Source organism: Oryx dammah, unplaced genomic scaffold (assembly GCF_014754425.2).
Source record: "Oryx dammah isolate SB20612 unplaced genomic scaffold, SCBI_Odam_1.1 HiC_scaffold_21, whole genome shotgun sequence".
Classification (NCBI taxonomy): domain Eukaryota; kingdom Metazoa; phylum Chordata; class Mammalia; order Artiodactyla; family Bovidae; genus Oryx; species Oryx dammah.
The window spans coordinates 38,112,948-38,130,667 of NW_024070205.1; the positions used below are offsets into that span (position 1 = coordinate 38,112,948).

General features: G+C 47.6%; 1 protein-coding gene across 2 annotated transcripts in view; it reads right to left on the bottom strand.

Annotated features, from left to right (window-relative positions):
- The window catches only part of MTOR (mechanistic target of rapamycin kinase), a 124,571-nt gene extending 107,785 nt beyond the window's left edge, over positions 1 to 16,786 (bottom strand). The window contains exons 1-12 of one of the 2 annotated variants that reach the window (XM_040263423.1): positions 16,679 to 16,786; positions 14,437 to 14,612; positions 13,696 to 13,804; positions 12,774 to 13,006; positions 11,303 to 11,503; positions 10,466 to 10,600; positions 6,819 to 7,094; positions 6,626 to 6,734; positions 3,461 to 3,647; positions 2,374 to 2,502; positions 1,441 to 1,685; positions 156 to 371 (exon numbers count right to left, since the gene is read on the bottom strand). In XM_040263423.1, coding sequence (XP_040119357.1) covers positions 156 to 371; positions 1,441 to 1,685; positions 2,374 to 2,502; positions 3,461 to 3,647; positions 6,626 to 6,734; positions 6,819 to 7,094; positions 10,466 to 10,600; positions 11,303 to 11,503; positions 12,774 to 13,006; positions 13,696 to 13,804; positions 14,437 to 14,598 — 2,002 coding nt within the window. In that variant the 5' untranslated portion in view covers positions 14,599 to 14,612; positions 16,679 to 16,786. Of the gene's footprint in view, positions 1 to 155; positions 372 to 1,440; positions 1,686 to 2,373; positions 2,503 to 3,460; positions 3,648 to 6,625; positions 6,735 to 6,818; positions 7,095 to 10,465; positions 10,601 to 11,302; positions 11,504 to 12,773; positions 13,007 to 13,695; positions 13,805 to 14,436; positions 14,640 to 16,678 lie in introns of both variants that reach the window. The other variant, XM_040263424.1, reaches the window with a different exon arrangement.
- Between the last annotated feature and the right edge of the window lie 934 nt (positions 16,787 to 17,720).

A 17,720-nucleotide genomic window follows, 5' to 3' on the forward strand; every position in this document is an offset into this window, starting at 1 on the left:
CTGGCGTGGCCAAACCTAACGCCTTGCCAGAAGAGGAGCTAGACATCAGCTTGTTGAGGCTGCAGGATTCCAGAAGGGCCATGCAAGGAAACTGGCTACTTCTAACTACACCTGGCACCTACACTTCCCTAGACTGCCTGCATCTCAAACTTTACCAGGATCAGTTATCCCAACCACGAGCAGTTTGCTGAGCACATCTGCCACCACTTGCACTGCAGTCTGGCTGACCACATGAGCATGGCCACTGATGAGGTGGACAGAGGGCGTGAGCAGGCGGGAGCAGGTGCGGGCGGCCTCCATACGGATCTCCTTGTGCTCGCTGTTCAGGAAGTGATCCGCACAGTGGCGGACAAACTGGGTCAGAGAGTGGCCTGGATACAAGGGCAGAGAGAAGACAGAATTAACACCGCTGCTTTGGACAGCAGCTCTGAGACTCACTGGGTGCAATTTCCACTTAGTGGCTACAAATTTAATTTCCAACAAGATATTGATCAGCAAGATACTGACCCAGAACTCTTCTCTTAAATTTAAAAGGTAACAAATGGATTCCAATGGGCAGAAAGGCAGATGGAGAAGGAACTGGGAGACGTACAAAAGACAGTTTCTCCCTGCTTCCATCCTAATCTTTTATTTCCTTCGAAAAATGAATTATTTTGTTTTATTCTGACACTGTTTTACATATTCCCAGAGAGAAAAACCATTTTTGATCAAATTTACCTTGTCTATTTTAGTTTCCAGATTCAAATACCAAAAAGAGAGTTTGATGTAGGCTGAGTTTAACTATAACTCCTTGCTATTCATTAGAAATAAATTATCTTGAGTGTTAATCAGTGTAACTGGAGGAACTGAAACAGGAAATCATGGACGCTGTAAGTGCTCAGACAGCACATCTAGACTTCTTATACTCGCTGTTTCTCTGTAGTCTTGACCAGTACCACCTATGTGATCTTAAATTTCATCTACGTATGCATTTTTCTCTCCTGAAATATATCTCCCTAGGGCGTTAACGTGGGTTTTTCTGCAGCTTGGAATTCCAAACTGAACTGCACAGTACAATACTCTTGGAAATCATACAGCCATAGTAACGAAAACACCCCAAGCCCTGCTTATACATTTTAAAGCATTAAACACCATCTCAGCTACAGAGAGGTAAGAAGGTGCAGAGTCCACCTCTGCAGCATTAGTTCTTTGGATTAATGCATACTATTCTTCAAAATATCTGTACCCCCTACCCACTTTTCCTGTCTTTGTATGAGACAAAGAAACAAAGATAGGAATTAACAATATACAGAAAGAATACAGGAAGGATGAGCTGCTGCAGAATCAGCCACCCTGTCTCCAGGACCCAAGCAAGAGCCAAGGATTCTAGGCACCCTCAGTCTGTTCTCCAGGTTCCCAGTATCACTGACTTTCTTGGCAAGAGTCACCACAATCTCTTACCTTCAAATTCAAAACTGCCGAGAGTTCGGAGAGCAAGGGTGATGCTGCCCACATCACTGGCCTCAGGGAGGGTTGTGAGGCCAGGGGAAGCCAGCTGATGGGCCAGGCCCTTGGGCATGCCTGGGTGCCGGAGGGGTTTGTGCATAAGGACCAAGGACAGCATCTTCAGGAGCCCATCTTGGATGTCCTTTTTCAGCTGTGGAATCTGACGGCTCAGGTCGTAGAGCACAGCTGTGAGGGCAGGGCTGAAGGGTGGGAAACCAGTCACGACAAGGGCATGTGACATCTGGTCTGTTCTGGAGAAGAAACAGCCCTTTCTCTCCAGAATGGGGACTGGGTCCCATCTCTGCTTGGTCTTTACAGCAGAAAGAATACTATAAAATTGAATATATATCCTAAACTCTCTTGGTCTGATTCCAGATTTCAAAACAATCTATGATTCTGTCATGAGCAAACCTGTTTACTATAATTTAGCCACTAAAACCAAGTCTCAATAAGTCACCTGGGAAGCAGATTGACAGCATCGTCCTTATTTTATAGATGAAGAGAACGAAAGTGTAGGGAGCTTAAGTAATTTGCCCGTAATAATATAAATGACAACTGCAAACATTACCACAGCATTTCTTAAACACACAGCACTTCGTGGACTCTTCTACTTAATCCCCAGGACAAATCTAGACAATAGAATTGTTATTGTACCCACTTTTCAGACTAGAAAGCTAAGGCACAGAGAAGTTAAATAATTTACTTACAATCACCAAGCAAGCTAGTGATGAAACATGGATTTGAAATCAGCCTGTGTATTTAGTGTGAGCTATTCTACCTAGTCAATTTTATATGCCAACAGCTATGCCTCTTTCTTTCCACATAGACCCAGGACTGTGGCTCGAGCCTCATACTGAGACAGGGACAACTCAGGTTCCTGGCACCTACCTCAGGCCCACTGCCAGCATGGGCTCCAGCAGCTCCTTGATGTCCTGTTGGATGCCTGGCCCCATGGCTCGGGCCAGCATGCTGATGCAGGTGAACACCGTGGCATCCACCTGCATAGCCTTCTGTCTCCTGCAGAGAACCCAAGTGTGACCAGTTTAGACATAATGGTATTGTGTGATGTCCTACCTCAAAATCACTGTGGCGTAAGGAGGGCAGGTTACCCAAACGGGGCCACCCCATGTGGGTGTGCAGGTGACCTAGGGGGGCCCATTACACTGCCGTCACTGCAGACTTGTATATTTACAACAAATGTCCAGCAGATGGCAATAAAGTCTCCTGAGTAAGGGGCCCCACTTCAGAATTCACACAAAAGGCGCCACACGGGTTAGTGTGTTGGCCAAGGTATCGATTTAGGAAGCAAACTGAGCAACATGCAGGTCAGGGACCAGGGGTGAAGGGCACAGCCATCATATGGGAAGAAATTCTTCTCCCTTTGAGGAGAATGCTGGGCTTGAGATGGGCGAGGCTCAGTAATTCACTAGCACAATCTTTGCTACTAACACAGGGAACTATGAAGATACAATTCTAATGAACTCTGATCCCCTGAGACTTAGAGAAGATACCCCAACCTCGCCACTTTGCAGGGCGCTGAAGGTCTTTCTCATATTTTACTCATTGGGAGGTTTTGAGAGGAAGAATAATGTATCCAACTTTAGTGATGAGGGTAAGGGTGACCATTAGGTCCCCTCACTTCCAGTCTGGCAATCCTCACTTTAGTTGTTATCAGAATAAGACCTTTGAAAGCCAGAGAAAAGAACAGAACTAGGAGATTCCCAGTAAGTAATATACATATTGAGAACAGCACTGGTATCTAATACATTCACAGGTATTCAAGCTTCCCAAATATTTACATTGATGTCACTTCATTTGGAAAAGGCCAGAGCTCAACTGAGGAAGGGCTATTCATTATATAATTTGGTGGTTAATGATGCAGAGAACAGGATTAAGCTCCACAGAAACTGAGATGGAGCATCCTTTCTCTCCAACCAAATGGGGTGGAAGGTGAAATATTAATAAAGATGCTTACTTATGGGCAAAGTCCTTAGGGGGCAGGGCTGCTCGGATAATATCCAGCACACGAGGTAAATAGACCTTGAACTCAGACCTCACAGCCACAGAAAGTAGCCCCAAGGCTTGAAAGGCTGCTGTCCGTTCCTTCTCCTTCTTGACGCAGCTCAGGACATGGTTCATGGTATCCTGGAGGTACTGGGTATCTGAGCACAGAAATGACAAAGTGTATATGGCTCAAGGTAGGGCTGGTCTCTGCATCAAGGTCAGGGTTCCTATACAACATGCAATTTAAGAATAAATCAAGAAAGCCTGTTGGAAAGACATTAAAGAGAATTGAGAGAATGTACAAACCAAAGTCTTATGCTTGATAATCACTCCTGTGATAAAGCTTTTAGAAATATTAGAAATATAAGCTGTCTTTCTCCTTTAATAAAAAAAAAAAACTTAATCACATTAATTGTCCCCATATGTGTTACATTTTGAGGGAAAAGATTATATGCTCTTGTTTAAGAAATATATGTTAAATCTTGGTTTAAAACAAGGAAAGGATCAACTAAGCTATTTTATATTGAAATTTATACTAATATTGAAAATTGTTTCCAATAAACAAGCCATTCCACTCAGCCTAGGCCTAGAAATCACTTTGCTATCACCTAGAGAATTCTGTACAGTTATATTTAATAGAATAAGATTTAGCCTGTAATTTGGAAAGCCTCATGTGTATTTTCATTAAGTTTACATAAGCCAATGTGCACGGGTAGGTGATTCTTGGGCAATTTAAGCTAAAGTGTTATGACTCCTCAGAAGGCTGGAGCTGCCTGCTTCATGCCTTGCTTCTGTTTCTCCTCTTCCATCTCACCGGCCTCAAGGCCATGCACCGGCAGCACATACATCGGAGTGGAGAAGGAGAGACCATACGTCCACTATCCCCGAGAAAGTGGGGGCTGTGGAGGGCCACGAGGGCCGCATTCAGCAACACGCCACTGCACTTCTGCCATCGACGGATGTCTCCTCTCACAGCTCATGGCCAGATGAGGTGAGACCACATGTCCCCCGTCCCCAAGAAAGTGAGCGCTGGAGAGGGAGGGCCACCAGGACCTCACTCAGCAACACACATCACTGCATTTACACCACTGAGGAATGTCTTCTCTCACAGCTCGTGGTCAAATGAGTTGACCTCCCACCAGCTGAGGCACGCTGGGGCTTGAAAACAGTCAGAGACCAAATCAGAGTGCGCACCCTCAAATCAGAGTGCGTCTATGAGGAAAACTAGACCTTCACAGAAGGGCAGTGTTTCAGCAGGAAATGAGCTTAAATCATGGTGGCAATTTCCTTTTCCAGATTTAGCACCCCAAGAGACTAGGAATCTGGCATTGCTAGAGATTCTAGCCCAAACCGAAGAGGAGTATTTTTGACATTCCCAAAGGTTGCATCATTAGGAAGTGCAAGCAATGACTTCCAAACTGTTAAGCTTTAAAAAGTGGCACTTTCCCAATGAGACTGTACTTATGCGGGCTGCCCAGGCTGAATTCCAAGGACATATTTTAGTATATTATTTAATAAAACAACAAAAACCCACATCAAAAGAACAAACCTGGGGGCCTTCTGAGTCCTTGTATCGTGCTGCTAGGCCATCTCTTGAACTTACTAGGGTAACTGCTTCCACAATATGCCAGACTTTGATCAAATATGGCCTACTTATTACTCTCTTTTGAACCACAGACTTTCAAACCAAGATCATTTAAAGCTCTACTGAACAGAGGCATGTCTGGTTATTAAAAACAGAGAAAAGCTGCTGAGCACGAGGAGAGAAGAATGGAAAACTGAAAAACTACAGGTGATTTTCATTACATCCTTTCTTTATGGTTCAGTGATTTTATGTGGCTATTTGTCTCATCCTCACTCAGCACAGCCTGTGCTCACACCCCACACATTAACACTTCACCAGCTGTTATTTTGCCACTGTCTCATCTGAGCTGAGCAGTGTGAGATGAGTCTACGCCAGGAAAAGGCATCTGTGGAGGGGCAGGCTGGCCTTCCGCTTCCTACCTCGGCTCTCACTGGGTCCTGTACGCTTATGAAATGCAGGCAGCATGCACCACAGTGAAGACCAAAGAGATGTAGGGCTAAGGTCTCTACACCCAGCAAGGAGGGAGGTGAGACCAGGATGTTAAGTATGAACAGGCAACTGGAGTAACAGTATAATTTTTACCTTTACCTTATTATTAAAAAGGCTTTGAAGTAGCCAGAGGAGCCAGCAACAGTAATGGTTTCTATTTCTTGGAGCTCACTCTGCACTAGGCACTTAGAAAGGTGCTTAGACATTAAGGCAGCCCATCTCATGGTGCAGGAACTGTCACTCTAACTGGACCCATCCAGAAGTGAAGGTCCAGGAAGGTCGCACAATCTGCCCCAAACATCACAGCTAAGAACAGAGACTGGGACTTTTCCCCTGGTGGTCTACTGTTTAAGACTTTGTGCTCCCAATGCAGCAGGCACAGGTTTGATCCCTGGGGAACTAAGATCCGGCATGCCTCACGGCGCAGCCAAGCAAAAAGAACAGAGGGAAGATTCACCCCCAGGTCTGATGCCGTGGCTCTTCCACAGCTGGGGGTTATAATGAGAAAGGAAGAGCATGCTTCCAGCTGAAGTGAACCAGGCAGGCCTCAGGGAGAAGCCACTGTCTGAGCTGGGCCAGTTTCAGGAGCTAGGAATTCACAGCAACCAGTGGCAACAGGGCAGGAAGGGGGGAACCCACGGTCTATCACCCATGAAACCAGCCCCTAAAGCTTCCAGTCCTTCCTCCTCGTGAGCGAGGAGGCAGCCTGGAGCCCACCTCAGGGGCAGATACATGACCGCATCGGCTCCTCCGTGCCCCACAGACTAGCTGCTGCACCCCACAGAAACCCAAACTGCCCTTCCTTCATCTACCTGGAGCCCATTCGTGAACGAGCATGTTGGCTTCCACGTGAGAACTTGGTCGGCTCTAGAAGCACGTCTGCCTGCATTCGGACTGTCCCGGTGTCTGCCACATTTACAGAAAACTACGTACTGCTGAAACTGGCTAAGAAACCAGAGACTGGCTTCAAATGAGCAGCAGTTGTAACTTTCTGCAATCATGTCTTCTCTGTTTAATTACCCCTGATGGGTAACAACACAACGCATCCATGGACATCCTCACCTGTGAAGGCAGAAGGTCGGAAGGCAGCCAAGCGGGGCAACAAATTAAGGATTGTCATTTGGATCAGCGAGTTCTTGCTATTCCTGCACTTCAGCACCCACTGGCACACCTGAGACAGGAAGGACACAGGGTTGGCAAAGGAAGGGGAGGCGTGGAGCTTGGGAAAAGAGAGAGCAGACTTCCTGCTACTGACCTGATCAAATTTCTCTTCCATCAAGTCCCTGCAGCAGCGACTCTCCACCAGCGTGGACTTTGCCGGGCTGGGGGAGGCCCCGAAGCCCATGAGGCCTTGGTGAGAGCTGTACCCCAGCAGCCCCACCAAGGCATTTGACTGCTGGGGCTGCACGGCCTGGAAACTGGTGAAGGGGGTGATGTGACGGGGTTTCGTTCCAAAACCCATGAGATCCTTGCAGTACTTGTCATGGACCAACTGCTGCTGTGTGATTTCTTCCATTTCTTCTCTCAGGCGCTGTACACGTAGGGGAAAAGTCACCTTTACTCACAAGAGGCATTTACCTGGGCACCGGGGAGTCTATGAGCAACACACACCCAACCCTGAAATGTAACTCTTCCCACAGGGGATGGAGGCCACTCTTCTTAAGGATTCAGGTTTCCCTAGGACCTTGCAGGGGCCTGATTCTGTTCTAATTTAGGCAGAAGAGCACCACCTACTGAACAATGAAGCAGCAGCAGGGGGCTGGCTCCCAAAGACCCCTAAGCTACCCTTGGTGTGTGAAAGCTGACTGTTGATGGCTATGACAGGAGACTCCTGAGAGGGTGAGGGGCAGCCCCACTCCAGCACCCTGCTAAGGAAGCTCTGCTGTCCCTCTTCTCACCTGAAACCCAGGCAGAAACAGCCGAGGCAAGTGATTTTCTCAGAGGCCTAGGAAGTCCATAAGAGGCATGGAATAAGCTGATTGGCTGAGAACTCACACCTCTTACCTATTCAAAGGACTGCTCAATAACTCGTCCTCCAGCAGTCCAAATTGAGAAAGATAAGAGAACAATTAATTTCCAGACTTCCAAACTCTTCTCACAGATATTTTCATTTCTCAGGAAATCTTGTCCACTATTTTTGTCAAGGTCACCAACATTCTTTCGTTGCTAAATCAAATGGTCAGTCTCAGTCCCCATCTTATTTGACTTGCCTGCAGCATCTGATCCAACGCAGTGTTTCCTCCTCCTTGAAACCCTTCATTCACTTGGCTCCTTGGATCCTGAGTTTTGCCAGCACCCACACCCACCGCCACTCCTTGGTCTCCCTGGGTTCCTCAGGATCTCAGCCCCCATCTCTCCCCCAGCCACCCTAGTTACCGGGGAGTTCTCATCTAGTCTCACGACTGGAAATAACACCCACATGCCAACAACTCCCACATCTGTCTCGCTCAGATCTCTCCCCCAAACTACTCAACATCTCCACTCAGATGCACAATGCTCACCTTAAACTTAACAAGTTCAAAAGCAAACCCCTGACCCTCCACCCCAGACCCATTACTCCCATCTCAGTAAATGGCAACTCTATCCTTCCAGTCGCTGAGGCCTCAAACCTGGACTCCTCTCTCTCCCACCCCTCCAAATCCCAAATTTAGAACCCAGCCCCTCCTGGCACCACCACAGCTCCCAGTATGGTCTAAGCTGCCCAAGTCCTCTACTGAGATGCTACAGTTCTGTCCTGACTAGGGGCCTCAGCCCTGGCCCCTCCAGTAATTTATTTCCAATGATATGTGCAGGGGCTTCTGAGATCCTACGTGATGCATCCCCTCCTGCCCCAGGTATTCCCTGGACCCTGCCTCCCAACTCCTCTCTCCTCTCACTCAGCTCACAACAGCAAGCTCTCTCCCTTCATAAAGCAGCACACTCCTACCATGGGGCCTCGTGCTTACAGAACCAGCTGTCTGGAAGGGGCATCCCCAGATGTTTGTATGGCTTTGTTCTTAGCTTCTTCACGGCTATGCGCAAATGTCATCATATTGTAAAATGTAATCCTTGATCCATGCTAGCTTCCCCATTCCTTTCTCTGCCCTACTTTTCTCCACAGCACATATCACCATATGCTGTACTATACATACTTTTATTGATTTGTGTATTGTCTGCCTCCTTTTGCTAGTATGTACTGTTTTATTCACTGCTGCATTATTCTAGCTCTTAGGACAAGGTATAACTGGCCTATAGTAGATGCTCATTCTATTCTGTTGAATGAATGAAGTTATGAAATTATAATACTTTATATTTGTATGGTGGTGATGGTTTAGTTGCTAAGTCATGTCCGACTCTTGCAACCCCATGGACTATAGCCCGCCAGGCTTCTCTGTCCATGGGAATTTCCCAGGCAAGAACACTGGAGTGTGTAGCCATTCCCTTCTCCAGATCTTCCCAAACCAGGGATGAAACCCAGGTCTCCTGCACTGCAGAATTCTTTACCGACTGAGCCAACAGGAAAGCCCTTACATTTGCATAGTTCTTTATAATTTACAAAGCACCGTCATAAAGTACTATTTCATTTAAACCTATGAGCTAGGTGATCTTGTCCCGTTTTTCTGGAGACAACGAAGATCCCAGAGCTGTGTGGGGTACAGTGGAAAGCACGTTATACTCAGGTGGGGAAATCTCTGAGGATGATCATTTATGCAATGCCCACTAGGAATCAGGAGTTGTGCTAAGCACCTCATATATATTTAGAAACCTTACAGAAGACCAATGAGGTGGATAAGACCCTGTTAAAACTGAGAAAACTGAGGGGGTGAAGTAATTTACCCAAGTCACACAGTAGACAGAAGAGTGGGGATCCAGAGCTAGACTCTGTGCTTCACACGCTGCAGCACACACTGTGCCCACATCCAGGACACAGGCACTGACAAACGTCACTGGGCCTCCAAAAGCTGGAAGCCCTGGGGTGAAATTCCACAGCAACCAGCTCCCCGTTGGAAGACTACCTCCCAGATACACCCTGAATCCAGCATGAGTGGACTGACACTGAATCCACTTCTCCGTCTACACTACCAGAGTCAGTGCAAGGCGTGTCTGTGCCACGGCCGCACCCTCCAGGGGCCGCTTCCAGCCAAGAGAACGCAGTAAGAATGCTATGGCGGGCCTCCTGACAGCCACGTCTGGCCTGAGGACCCTGGGATGGCTCTGCATGGCAGATTAGGATGCTTCCATCCCACTTTTCTTCCACTCTCATTCACTCAGGGTCAGACACGCGCTGAGGCCTGATGGTTCTCCCAGCCTCTTCCAGCTCCCTCCTCATTCTCTCTCACAGGCTATTTCCCTCATACAATCCTTGTACTTTTAAACCCATCTTTGTAGCTTCTTTTTGGGCCAATACACCTCCTAACTCATCTCTCTGCTTTCCTCCCTGCCTCTCCACAAGCTCTTCCCCACAAGCAGCCAATGACTGTTACCGACATGCTGTCACATCATCCCTGGAGTGAGAATAAGAGCCTGAGTGGACCACAAACTATGAGCCTCCCAGTGGGGGCCCGCCTCCCTCCTCCCACTCATGGTGCACCAGCTTCACTTTCCTTCCTGCTTGAACTTGTCAAACTCTCTTTCACCCTCAAGTCTCTGCATGGACAACCTCCCTGCCAGCCACTAGGCTGGCTCCTCCATGTCATGTGGTCTCAGCTCAAATGACATCACTGCAGGGAGGGAGTCACCCCCTCCACCCTGTTTCCCTCCACTCCATTTCTTCATAGATCTGGCTGCTGTCTGATATGCTCTTATTTCTTTGTCCATTACCTATTTCCCTATAAAATGTAAGCTTGTGAGGATGAGAATCTCGCCTCGTCTCATTCTCAGAATGGCACATGACCCCATTGTTCCTCAGAAGTAGCTTCTCACCTCTCCCTCCATGCTGCTGATCCGGACCAGCTCATTGAGAATCAGCAGGGCTCCATGGATCCGGTCATCCCGATTCATGCCCTTCTCCTTGGCCAAGGTCTCATCAAACCCTTTCTCTGCCTCTTCAAACGTGTGCTACAGAGAGATGCAGAATGCCTTCGTTACACAACACCCAGAGTTAGAAAGCAGCCCGCCCATTTATGTGGTGGGTTCTGAGGTTACCATGCCTGCTCAGGGACTCGTGCCAGTATCACCAACAATATTAGCTCATTGAGCTCTTTCATCTAATTTAGCTTCAACTCTCACAACGCCACCATGAGGCAGATTAAAAACAGAAACTAAGTGACTTGCCCAAGGTCACAGAGCAGCCAAGACTAGAACCCAGGTATCCAGTCCCATGTTCAAGGCTCTTGGTGTAGGACAAGCCTCAGTAGGTTCTCCTGGCAGAAGCAGTCAGCACGGGACTCACAACACTAGAGGAGAATTGGTATTTTCTCAGTATTTACTGCATTTTGTTCCTCCAGACACATCCATTTCCCCCTACTTTAACATCTTTGAAAAGAGACACCTTATAATTGTTAAAAAGGCAGTGAGTGTAACTGGCACTGCAGTCTCACTCTTAGTGGTACATAAAATAATGGTGTAGCTATGGCCAGATCTTTGCTTTCGTGAAAAACAACAAAATAACTACTAATTCACTGAGCTTAAAAAGTCATGTAAGACCAAAGCAGACATGATGCTAGCTCTGTGGCCAGGGGTCTACTGCTGCTCTTTGAGCCCAGCGACACTCTAGGCCGAAGTGCTTTGCTGGAGGCTGGAATGGAGCCATCTCCTCACCCTGTACCACTGCGGCTTCTGCATCTCTTTTGGCTCCCGCTGGGTGGTGAGGATCAGACAGGCACGAAGGGCGGCGACAGCTCCCTCCCGGATGGCCTGTTTGGGGTCCCACACGGCCACAAAGATATTGTCAAAGAAGGGCTGTACTTGCTGGAAGAAGAAGGTGGGGACACTGATGGCCAGCTCACGGAGCACCAGGACCTGGGAGGAAAGGCACACAGAGATCTTGCATCTGGATCAGAGAGCTCTGTTCTCTCACGAACACAGCCTCTTTTCATGCCAGAGCCAACACACACTAAGAAGACGGCACGCTTGCCCACTCTTGTAGCTCAGAATTCCTGGGGACCTAAGAATGAGAGTGAAACTGATCAAACATCTCAGTGTCCATTATCACAGGGTGTTTAGAAATAGAACACTTGTACAGGAAAGTTAGGACACAAGTTCTGAAAGGGCAGCCGTGTCTGATGTTTTATATACTGCTCCACTACAATAGATAGTAGATAGATAAATAGCCTAGAATGTACCTGGACTACTTAAGCATTCAATAAACCTTTATTGAATAAATGTTCCTGTTTAATATTTAATCTTGCTACTTTTTTCATTTGACCATGGTAAAATGGAAGGCGGGCGGGGTGGTTTGCCCCAAGTTAGAGTTAGAGAGTGGCACCAGAGGCAGGCCCCTCACCCAGGCAGGCTCCTTTCTCATGGTGCTGCCTGCTAAAGAGGGAAGCGACTGGAAAGGAGCCACCTAAAGCTTCTATTCCCACCACACTGGTTCATAGATTCTGTCTCTTAAGGACAGACTCTCCCCCACTTCCCAACCTGGATTCTTAGCCCATCAAACCAGTCTTTTTCAGGGATGAGCCCTGGAGAGCGAGGAGGATGTGCGTCTAGAAGAGGATAGAAGCCACCACTCCCTCAAATGCGGAACAGCCAAGGGGAAAGAGGAAGTCTGGACTGCGTACTGACCAATCAATAAATGACTAAAACATAAACAGGAAAGGCCTGGGAGAAGGCAGACCCACTCTCCCAGCAGGGGGAGCGAGTACCTCCCTTGCTCCTCTCTGCAGCCCAGAACTTCCTTATTCCACAGGCTATTGAGGGACCTTGACAGAGGGATGCTGCAGATAGTGCAGCTGTCTGAGGCTTTGTAAGCCTTTTGGCTTGTGGCTTCTCTTCTTTCCTATGGCTGAACGGTGCCTTCTGGGGAAGAATTTTCGACTGGAAAATCAGAGGTCAGGGTAAGAACTGCACACAGGGCTGCCTCTCAAGCAATGAAAGAGAACGTTAATTTTCCTCCTCAGGAACGGAGCTCAGGGTGAGGAGAGAAAGGGATTCGGGGCAGAATTCAGGGCCACCAAGAAGCACAGTGCCTCTGCCTGGAGCCACCCCTCTCACTCTTTGCCTTCCAGGGCCCTGAGCACATCACATGAAGTACCCCGACACAAGGCACTGCTCCCCAGACACTCACAGCCGCGTGTCTCCGGCCCTCGTTGCGGTCAGCACCCAGCCATTCCAGGGCTCGCTTCACCTCAAACTCTACATACTCAGCAGTGAAAGTGTCCCCTGCCATGGCGAGCCGACCGATGGCCTTGGATGCCATTTCCATGACAACTGGGTCATTGGAGGGAAGGAGGTTCCGAAGGTAGTTAGCAAATCTTCCGATCCGAGTGGCATTCCCACCTTCCACTCCTATGAGGCTGGCTGGAAAAGACAGGGAGGCAAAAGGTGAGGAGGGGCACAGGCTGCCCAGGAAAGTAGGCGGCCTTCAGAGGGACACAGCCAGTGACCTCTTCCTTTTAAGTACCAACTGCAATCTCCAGACAGTAAGGATGCAAACAATTTTCATTCCAACCAACAGATTTGGCATTTGTGCCAGAACTACTTACATAAAGCAAAATGACCTCATTTTAGTAAATACAATTTGTTTTCCCAAGAAGAAAAGGAAAACAAACTGGGACTGAATAATAGTTCACAGGATGGATGACTAGTTCCTGGGAGCTGAAAATTACCTGCCTTTAATTCAATGCATCCCAACTCTACTTTTCTATTTGTGAGTCCCACTATGCCACACCGCGCTATGGAGAAAACAGAGCCTGGAATGAAAGCAGGCTTCTAGTCTCAGCCCTGGTGCACTGGCCCTAGAAAAGTTGCTTAATGGTTCTGAGATATGGTTCAGATATATGGATATCTGAAAATATCTGCTTTGCCTATGTCCCAGGACTACTGCTAAAATAGCTGAGTAAGTACACTGAAAGCCATGAGGCTCCTTAAAATTCCTTAAACAAATGTGAACTAAGTATCTAGCAGGAAGCAGACACAGGGTGCAGTGGACACAAAGGTGAGCAGTCCTTTATTTCCAGTTCTCACCTCACCAGAGACTCTGTCCTTACCTATGGCCAAAATGCCACCTTTCCTCTCATTGGCATCTGAGCTGGACACCAGTTCAAAGATGTGATGGTTCAGCTGATCATAGAAGCGAGTAGACTCCTCTTGACTCATCTACAAAAGAAGATGTACTCAGCACAACTTCTAATGTCTCCCCGATGGTGGGATGGCTCCAAAGGTTAGGACTTGAAAGGCAGCCGGCAGGTATAGTTCAAGCCAAAGGGAACACGCCTGCTGCCCATTTTTAGTTTTAAACTGTACAGCAATTCATTGGTCTATTTAACAAATATTTATTGAATATCTTACACAATAGCAGGCCAGCCACCGTCCTAGATTCTACCTAGTACCAGAGGTATAAGGACAAACAAGACATTATCCCTGACCTCAAGTCTGGTCACTGTTTAGAAAGCCTCAAGCAACCAACTCCTCAAAGCCATGCCAACCACTGTTATCAGGTAGAAAGAGTGGAAGGTCTGGAATGTGGCATGAAACAGAAAAAAATGAAAAGAAAGAGCCATCTCTATGCTGACTCTTAAAATACCACACCACAGGAAATGCCACAGAAATGTGTAACTGCTGCAAAGGAATCCGCACATTCTATGGACATGAGAAACTGGGCGCCTTTCTGAAATGGAATCTTTACATTTTCTGAATTCTCACTTAGCTGTCAAGAGGCATCTAACCCAGGGATGGTACAGGTAGCCCCAACACTCCATGATGAATGGCCCAATGACAACAGTCCGAACCTCTCGGAGCTCCATGGTGACGTAGTGCTGGAGCTCCTTGGCAGCTTTGGCCCTGGTCTCTTCATTCCGGCTCTTTAGGCCGCTGGCAAACTGCTGCAGGACGCTCACGTTGCTGGATGTGGTGGCAGCTGTGGTGGCGGCGGCAGGGCCGGTTCCAAGCATCTTGCCCTGAGGTTCTTTGGAGAGATGCTTCCTTTAATATTCTAAATAACAAACCATGGCAATGAACTTATATATGGTCCCAGCTCCTCAACACAGATCTTCATACACCCAAGTCAAGCTGGGGAGCCAAACAAGGTTGGGAGACCTCACTGAAAAACATGCAAAGAGCCTTGAGCCATTCAACGATGACTGATGTTTAAAAGAGGCAGCACATTAGCATAGGTCAAATGATGGGCTGTGCTGCCAGACTTACCTGGGTGTGAATTCAGTCCAAAATTATATACCTTGAGGAAGATACTTAGCAGTTTCCCTAACTGTAATAAGAGGATAATAGTACCTAACTCGTAAGGTTGATGTGAGGATTAAGTGAGTTAACCCATGTTAAAAAATGATTAAAACAGTGCCAGGCACACAGTGAGTTAACAGTTACTAGCTGGGATTCTCATTATGACTTCTACATACATGGCACAGTCAGGTACTAGAGCGGGGAGGCAGAGGAGAATAAGCATGCCTAAGACTGCCCCTTTCCTTGACGAAAATTTAAAGAGGGGCACTGTTTATTATTCTATAGCAGCACTGCCCAAAAGCAATATGAATCACAAATGTAACTTCGAATTTCCTAGTAGCCATATGGAAAACATAAAAAGAAACAAGAAAAATGAACACATTTAATCCCAATATATCCCAAATATCATTTCAACACATTATCAATACAAAAAATTATTGACATATTTTTTTCATTCTTTTTTTCTGTACCAAGTCACCAAAATCGAGTGTGCATTTTACAATTCGGTCAATTTCAACTTGGACTAGTCACATTTCACATTGGCTGATGGTTATTGTTACTGGGCAGCGCAGTTCTGTATTTTTTTAATTTTTTATTATTTTCTATTTTTATTTTGTGGTCCTGCCCTGCAGCATGTGGGATCTCATTTCCCCAACCAGGGTTTGAACCTGCATTGGAAGCAAGGAGTCGTCACCACTGGACTGTCAGGGAAGTCTCTGCCCTATAGAACGTAGCTGGAACGTGAGCTAAGAGAGACTGATTTGTTCCTGAGATCACTCATTTATTCCTCAGTTATGTACTGTTCCTTCCCTCAATAAGCTTACAATCTAGGGGGAAACACAAATAATCAAGTGACCCTAATAAAGTGGCTATGATAAAGCTCTGCCCAGACTGCCACGGCAGTAACATATACACCTATCCTAGGTATGTCCACGTTATAATAGAAAATAAAATTTTCAAAATTTCTTATTTTGAAAGAATTTGTGAAATCCAGAGGGGTAAAAAACAGTAATAATTGATTCTGAAAAGCCTTTAAATTCTCCAGCACCAAGAAGAAGACTGCAGAAAGAAGTGTCAGACTTTAGGGCTGAGGAAACCTAAGGATTCCAGAGGAGAAAACTACTACAGAGAGTGTGCACTTGGCTGTGATGAGGGGGGAGGTAGGCTAGCAAGGAATTTCCAGTCTCAGGAAGGAATCAGCCTACCTTCATAAGGTCTAAGGCCCAAAGGCTATCTGCTCCAGGCAGAATTCAATGAAAATACTAGAAGTTAAATATACGAAGGGTCTTGGCGAGGGCTTACAGAAGTTAAAGCCAGGTGCCCAAACTAGGGATGGTGGCGGGGTAAGCAGAGAGGATGAAACTCAGGGTGGAACCGAGCTCAGCTCCGGGAAATGGGTCCTTGAGAGGCATCCACAGTGAAGCGCAAGGGGCTGACACTGACGTTGGTCCTCTCTGAAGACAATGTGTAGGTGGCTCAGAAGAAGGGTTGACTGATGGGCAGAGACCCAAAGGCGCCCCAGCAATACAGGAGCTGATGGGCCGGCCTTCTGGCGTCAGAAACACACGCTAGGCTAAAGAGTCCGGGGGTTTCCTGGAGGTCCGGGAGGAGGTGGGCGTAGCCTCGCGGGGTGAGGGTCAAGGGCTCCGGCGGCGCCCAACTCCATGGGGCCAGTACTGAGGGGACCCCAAGTCCCAGATGGACGGCTTCCCGGGGTGCCCCCACGGACCAGGCTGGCCGTGGGTCTGGACATTCCGCCGCCTTGGAGGGGTCGGTGCCAGGCCCCAGACTCACCGCGCGGCTTCGGCCAAGGCCTCAGCTGCCGCCGCCAGCGCTGGTACCGCCGCTTCAGGGCCCGGTCCCCACCACCCGCCTTCCCCGCTGTCCTCTAAGCCGGGCGGGAGGGAGGGCGTACTCCTAGCCCTGACGACCAATCGACGGACATAAGAAGAAGATAGACAGGAATACAGGCCAATAATCATTTAGGAGAAGTGAGGCTTCGGGACCGGCTTCTCCAGGGGGCGGGGACTGTTCAAATAGACAAACCCCGTGGCCAGTGGCAGGAGAAAGGAGGCTTAGGTCCTCTCAGGAGAACCAATCATTCGTGAGTTGACTTCAGTCACTTCCACGCACACATCCGGTGCATCGTTACTAAAGTTCCCCACTGCACCCGGGCCGTGGCGGTGCCCATTTCGCTGTCTGGGTACGGCGGGATGGGACCACAAAAGACTAGGCAGAGGTTCGCGACCCCAGATTTAACTTTCGAGAGCACTGTGTGAGCGAAACCGGCGCACTAGCACTAGTGTATCCATGATTTTTCTTCTGTGAAATGTAATTCGCGTTTTAAAGCATTTTTAGTTATATTTCCCCACTTTCCCAATATTATCTAGCTCCCAAGATCATTCGCCAGAAACAATAGGCAAATTTGAACTAAATGAGCTACTTGTGACTAAATAATTTCGAAGAAGTATCATTAAAAAAAAAAATCCTTTCGAAAATCAATAGCAGAAATAGAATTTGACTACGTCTCATTTTTTAAAAATCACCGTCCATTATTAAAAAAACATTGAAAAAATTTAAATATCTCACAGTTCGGTTCAGTCCAGTCGCTCAGTCGTGTCCGACTCTTTGCGATCCCAGCACGCCAGACCTCCCTGTCCATCACCAAATCCTGGAGTCCACCCAAACCGATGTCTATTGAGTCGGTGATGCCATCCAACCATCTCATCCTCTGTCGTCCCCTTCTCCTCCTGCCTTCAATCTCTCCCAGCATCAGGGTCTTTCCCATTGAGTCAGCTCTTCGCATCAGGTGGCCAACGTATTGGAGTTTCAGCTT